Here is a 6,211-nt window from a genome sequence, read left to right as displayed (position 1 = left end):
GGATACGTCACAGTGCTGATGAACTGCCATGGAGGACAATGTATCCTTAGCAGGGTTCTTTGGGGAAGCTTCTAGAAATGGCAGGAGACGCGTGTGTGTGTGCATGTGTATATAAAAGATCCCTCGTCTGATCTAGCTGCCGTCTTGCACCAGCTACTAGAGACCTGGCTCCATTCTGAGAAAGAGTGGGAAAGAGAGGGCCCTGCAACTCTGCCATCAGCTTGTGAGGGCTTATGCTGAGAGATTTGTGGACACCGTGAGTATCAGCTCCCTCTTCCCAGAAGCCTTTGGAAGCTACGTGAGGCGCTGCTGGAGTTTTGCTGTCCTCTCTTTGTAAGAGCAGAAGCAGACTTCTGACGTCGCTTCTCCTGGTTCTGATTTCTCTCTCTCCAGGCTGTATGGCAAGCCTTTCCCTTGGAACAGGCCAGAGACTTTCTGAAGGCTGTCCTGGGCAGCATGCTCTCCTTCAGACCCATTTGTGCTCAGGCAGCAGGAAAGTGGATGCTCCTCTTCCTGGAGCAATGTGGAAGAGAAATGCTCCCAGAGGTAAAACACCCTTGTCTTCCCTTTGGAGTCTGGACTAGACACAGGGCTGCTGTGCTGCACCTTGTGTAGCTGGTGGCAGCTGCACAAAGGCATCTTGCAGGCAGAGCCAGTATCAGTCTGATTCCAGGGACACAAACACCTCCAGCGCCAGCCTCTAGCTGCTCCTCACACAGTCCCCAGAGGCAGAGCACCTGCAGGATGCGTGTTTCTAGGACCTCCCCCTGCTCTGGGGCTCTGCTCCCCCCTCCACTGCCCCTGTGCATCCAGCGTGCGGGCGCTGCCAGCCTCCCACAGAGAGAAGGCCGGGGTGGTGGTGGCAGAGACTCGCAGCTGCCTCCAGTTCTTCTGTGCAAAGGAGAGGGCAGTGATGATGGGAGATTCACCCTGCTCAGCCCGGGACCTGCTTGGGTTTTGTGTTGGATTGGCTCAGGCATTCTGCTGCTGGTCCTCAATCCCAGGGTCTCTCTGAGTTTACCCTCTGGGTTTCTGCCTCTCTCTGCTATGCCAGACCTGCTTGTTCTTTATGTTTCGTTGCTTCCGGGCCTGCCCGCAAGGCTGCACGACTTTCCAGAGATGTTTGTGCCCCTTGCTGATGTGTGTGTCTACTTGTGGGGGCTCAGCTCTCATCCTGCACCTGGTCTTGCCTTGTTCCACCCAGATGCCAGGAGTCCTCTCAGTCCTGTATGACCACGTGCCAGCCTGCCAGCAGGACTGAGTTCCTCTGGGACGCTGTCTCTCTCCTGGCCTGCTGTCACCCCGGGGCAGTGGCCAACAGCCCCCTGCAGAGGAGACTACCCATGGACAGGTGGGTGCCACTGCCCTCTCCTGGGAAGGGCTTGGATTTTACCTGCCTCTGAGGGGCTGTAGGTCCAAGAGCACAAGGAATCAGGCACGATCTTCTATGCTCCTTGCAGGCCTACACTGGAGGCGTGGAGGGGTCTAGGGAGAGGCCCCTCCACCAGTCAAGTGCTCCAGTTCCTCATGGACACCCTGGGGACTGGAAGAGGCAGCACAGCCTGCGCTGACGATGCAGGGGAGAACAATGAGGCTGCTCTGCAACCTCTCAGGGTAGGCAAAGGGACAGGACCACCCCTGTCCCCTCTCTGCCCGAGAAGCCTGCGGAGGGGAAGCTGGGGCTCTGAGTCAGAGATCCAGGCATGGAATTCCAGGCAGGAGGCAGGCAAGGCAAGTGGTGGGGAAAGCTCTTCTTTCCAGGTTGTTGATGGTGATGGCACTTACTTGCAGATTTCCTGTGCTATCTTTGAGCTGGTGTCTGCCCTGCAGACCCAGCAGACTGTACTACAATTGCTCCCGTGGTTACTTCCAATGCTCCTGAGGCAGATAAGTGACACTCTTGGCAAGGAGATGCCTTCGTCCTCAGGAAGAGTCCAAGAGGAGCCAGGCTTTGTGGCATGTGGAGAGGAAGACAGCCATCCTTGCAGGCGATTTCAAGTGTAGCTGAAATGCAGGTCTCTGCCAGCGAGAGCTTGTCAGCACTGGCAAAGGTGGTGTCGGAGTTCAAGGAGAAAGCCCATGGAGCCACCTTCAGAGACACTGTCTTGTGCACCAGTACTTTCTTTAATGCTGTAAGTGAAAGGCAGTGGTTAACTCTGGTCCCAGCAACCTTCGTAGCATCATCTGAACAGTGCGATGGGAACAAGTGGAGCTGAGGACTCTTTAGCTCCTGGGAAGAACGGTTGCTCATGCCGAAGGCTGAAGAGGAAGGGTGAGGCTTGCACTGATGTCTCCTCATCCCCAGTGCCACACAGGAGGTAGCAACTTCAAATTCCCCTTGCAGAGTGGTGAAGGAAGTCTGGGCTCAAAGGGAGGAGGTTCCCTACTGGGACTCCTTGGCAGTCCAAGGGCTTCTAGGGTACTGACACTGTGCAAGCTGCTTTGGTTTCCAAATGGATGTCCTTCAGAGAAGTGGTATCTCCTGAGCTTTGGTCCTTGGACAAATGGAGAGGAACCACTGCTCAGGATGCTGGGTTCAGCTGGAAGCAGTTCGCTGCTCAGCAGATGTTTGTTTGGGGGTCCTAGTTAGCAGCCTGACGCTTGGCGTTTCTGGCGTGCAGGATAAGGCGATCATTCAGCCCTCATCCTTCTCCTTCTATGGAATTCTGGCCTCCTCTGCCAAGAGGAAGTGGAGATCTTTCCTCAAGGAGGAACTGGAAGCCACCTGTCCCAGAATCCTGCTCCACCTTTGGGACCCAGACCCTGGTAAGAGCCACATGTCCCTCCTTTCCCCACAGAGCGGTGCAGGGCAATAGCAGAGCGCGTGGGCCTCTCTGGGCAGGGCCAGGCTGAGCACAGGCCCTTGTCCTTGCAGGCCTGTCAGAGCACTTTGCTGCTGTGCACTCCGTGGCTGGGCCTGCGGGAGCTGCAGGCTCTGGTTGCTGTGAGCATGCAGCAGAGTGCCCAAGAGCTCCAGGACGCTGTCTGCATCCACCTGGTGAGTGAGCTGGGGCCCCGCGGGACACTGCCTGGTGGCAGGGGCTGTCCCTGGCCCGGAGACCTGGAGCATGGAGTGCCCTTCAGAGAGGGAGCAGAGCTGGATCTAGCAGGGCAGGGCAGGGAACTGGTGGTGCCTTGGCGGCCACCTTTACTGCCTTTTCTTTATCACTTTTTTGCTCTGTCCTGGTCCATGAACTCTCCTTGCTGAAGGTCAGTGGAAGGGCTCTTCAGCCAAAGAACTCCTGTTTCTCTCTTCTCCTCCAGGCCAGGAACAGCCCAGAGCTGCTGGAAAGCCTCTATGACACCCTCCTTAGCTACTTCTGGAGCTTGTCTTGGGGCGTGCGGGCTGCGGCCGTCAAAGTAACCGGTGAGAGACAAAGCTGCAGTTCTCTTTTGCCTCCCGCCAAGAGACAGCAAAGGGCCATCTCCACTTGCCCAGCAATGGGGCAGGTGCCTTAGGAGGGTTCCTCCTGATTGCAGGAGGAATTAGTTAGGGGCTACAAAGTGCCTGCACTCTCTGTAGGAAAAGCCCAGTGGCAGTTCTTCTGAGCACAAGTAGGTTAAAATTGCCCCTCCTGCTCTGCACTGTGCTGGTATGAAGAGAGACCCCACCGCTTTGCACTGTCCTATGCTGCCCTTTCTCTCTCGTGTCCTGACCTAAACCTCAGCCTATCTATCCTACATGAATATAGACTCAGATCTTGCATTCCCAGACCGACAAGCTCCAATGAAGCCAAGAAGGGAAGGCTTTGTCACTTTGCAGTCACTGATGCATCTGCCTGTGTTGTTTCAGTTCTCCACATGCTGCAGGAAGACCAGCATCCCAGCGTGCAGCAGGCAGCAGCTCAGGTCCTCAGCCACAACTGGCCAGAGCTTCAGAGCACCTAGGAGGTCATCAGCATGACGTGCTCCGAGTGCAGAAAGTGAGCAACGGCAAGGCCAGACAGGCAAGAGAAGGGCAGGTTCCACTGAGAGCTGGCAGCTTGAAGACCACAGAGCAAGTGCAGTCAACTGGCACAAATAAAATATTGCTTAATGAACAGAAGCTCAGGCAGTCCTTTGGGGCCAAGCCTGCCAGCTCTTGGCCTGTGGGCAAACAGACCTGTTGCCTCTGAAGCTGCTCCTGTGCCATATGGAGGCAGCTGAGGGATGGCCCTGGGAGGAAGGCAGTGAACTCAGCACGGCTCCTGGCAGGAATGGCGCCTGGGAGCAAAGCAGCAAGGGGGCAGCTAGAGGTAGTGTCGAGGGTCACTCGAATGTTGAGGCTCACTCCACAAATCAGAGTGAGCAGGACTTTAATATGAAGGTGGTTTAACTTGTGGCGAGTGCCAAAGCCTTCTCCACAAGCTGGAGAGAACAACACCTCTCTGGGAAGTGAAGTCAACTCCACCCTGCTGTTGTCTGTAGCAGGGCTTTATACCGGTGCAGGTGGGCATGCGCTGAGGAGCAGCCCTCATTGGCTACAGGCTCCCAGCTGATTGGTTCTCCTCCAGGTGTTCGGTTGCTAGGCATTGGTCCAGTTCCCCACAAACTCCACTTTCCTATATATTCTTACTAAGGCCCCAACATCTCCCCCTCTTTTTTTCCAAAAAAGAAAAATTAGCAATAAACATTGCAACATTTACAAAAAACAAATTAACATAGCTGTAATCCTCAGCATTTCCCCTCTTTTTACAAAAAACAAAAATTGGCAATATCATGCATCAAATTATTACGAACAAAAACAAAGTAACATAGTTGCAAGCATAAATATAACCATTCTGGTTACGCATAAGTGTAACAATTTCTATAATTCATGGTCCATTAATTGTTTCTGTCCTTTCGCAACCACGGTCGTACCCACTTGGCTGGTACCCAGGTCGCTCCGTCTCTTCCAAGTATGCACGCATATCCTCGTCCCCATGTAACTAGCTCAACTGGACCTTCCCAGATCTGTTTCTGTGGACAAAAGACTTCCACCTGTACTTTCTTTCCCGAAAGGTCAGCTGAATTTTTTGAAAAATGAGTGAAAATGGGTACGTTATCATCATTTCTAGGGTTGAGCCAATTCAAAACGTAGCATGCTTTACTTGTTAACTCATAGGGACCCATCTCCCCCTCTTTTTTCAAAGCAGACAATAATTGTTTTAAATTTCGATGGTGTCGCTCAATGATGGCCTGACCACCCGAATTATACGGGATACCCATCTGATGGGTTATTCCCCATTGCTGAAAAAAGTTTTTACAGATGTTGCTCTTATACGCCGGTGCATTATCTGTTTTTATGATGTCTGGTTTTCCTAAAACAGCAATTACCTGAGCCCAGTGTTTGCAGGCTGACTTAGCGTTTGTAGAAGTGGCTGGGGTCGCCCAGAGAGCCTTTGAGCAGGTATCCACCGTAACATGTAGATATTTTAGTCGGCCAAAGGGAGTGAATTCCGTAACATCTGTTTGCCATATCTGCCTCGGTTGTAGTCCTCTTGGGTTGGTCCCCATTTCCTGTAAAGGGGTCAGTCTTGCGCAATCCGGACAGGCAGCAATGATAGCACGAGCTGCCGCTCGGGAAATTTTAAATTCACGTTGCAACGCTCGAGCAGATTGATGAAAGAATGAATGAGACGTTGATGCCTGTTGTTCCGCCGAACAAGAAATACCCGCTGCTGACACGGCACTGTCTATGACTGCATTACCTTCTGTTAAAGGGCCCGGTAATGCAGTATGACTACGAATATGCGATACCCAAAAGGCATGCTTTCTTTGTTGAATGATGTTCCATAGCTGAACGAACAAAGCTTGAAGATTATGGTTATTTACGTGTCCTATAATTGCCCTATGAATTCTTTGAACGATGCCTACTACATATAGAGAGTCAATAACTATATTCATGGGCCGATCATGAAAAGTTAGAAATGCCCAAATTACCGCTTTTAATTCTAGAACCTGCACGGATGCAGTTTCCCGTCGAATCTGAGTTTTCCAACGATCTGACTCCCGGAAAGCGTACCCATATTTCCCGGTTTTGCTGCTAGCATCTGTGAATACAGTAATCGCGTTCGATAATGGTCTTAAACTCTGGATTTCTCGTTCTTCCAGCTCCAAAGAGGTGTGGAAGAGAGGATGCTTGGGATAATGATTGTCCACTTTAATGCCCTGAATAGCTAGAGCAAATTCTGCACTTTTTAAACACCATTCTTCAACTAATTCCAGAGTCTTTAGAGGCAGGATAATACTA

General features: G+C 52.2%; 1 protein-coding gene across 1 annotated transcript; it reads left to right on the top strand.

Moving 5' to 3' along the window:
* Positions 1-408: 408 nt before the first annotated feature.
* LOC148593435 (uncharacterized) lies at positions 409-3,888 on the top strand. The gene is made up of 8 exons (XM_088530946.1): positions 409-546; positions 1,205-1,351; positions 1,461-1,614; positions 1,792-1,998; positions 2,622-2,773; positions 2,872-2,998; positions 3,265-3,367; positions 3,794-3,888. The coding sequence occupies exons 2-8, from the start codon at positions 1,230-1,232 to the stop codon at positions 3,886-3,888; spliced, it is 960 nt and encodes a 319-aa protein (XP_088387072.1). The 5' UTR covers positions 409-546; positions 1,205-1,229.
* The last annotated feature ends 2,323 nt before the right edge of the window (positions 3,889-6,211 follow it).

Source organism: Tinamus guttatus, unplaced genomic scaffold, assembly GCF_059628265.1.
Source record: "Tinamus guttatus ecotype Peru unplaced genomic scaffold, ASM5962826v1 Tinamus_guttatus_pri_ptg000394l, whole genome shotgun sequence".
Taxonomy (NCBI): domain Eukaryota; kingdom Metazoa; phylum Chordata; class Aves; order Tinamiformes; family Tinamidae; genus Tinamus; species Tinamus guttatus.
Note: the sequence above shows the minus strand (reverse complement) of the source record. Positions and strands in the feature narration are given on the sequence as shown.

Excerpts from the sequence above, each read along its gene's own strand:
- LOC148593435 (XM_088530946.1), top strand. The coding sequence starts at position 1,230 with ATGACCACGTGCCAGCCTGCCAGCAGGACTGAGTTCCTCTGGGACGCT. Across the intron at positions 1,615-1,791 it reads CTGCTCTGCAACCTCTCAGG|ATTTCCTGTGCTATCTTTGA; the intron begins GTAGGCAAAGGG and ends ACTTACTTGCAG. Across the intron at positions 1,999-2,621 it reads ATCCTTGCAGGCGATTTCAA|GATAAGGCGATCATTCAGCC; the intron begins GTGTAGCTGAAA and ends TCTGGCGTGCAG.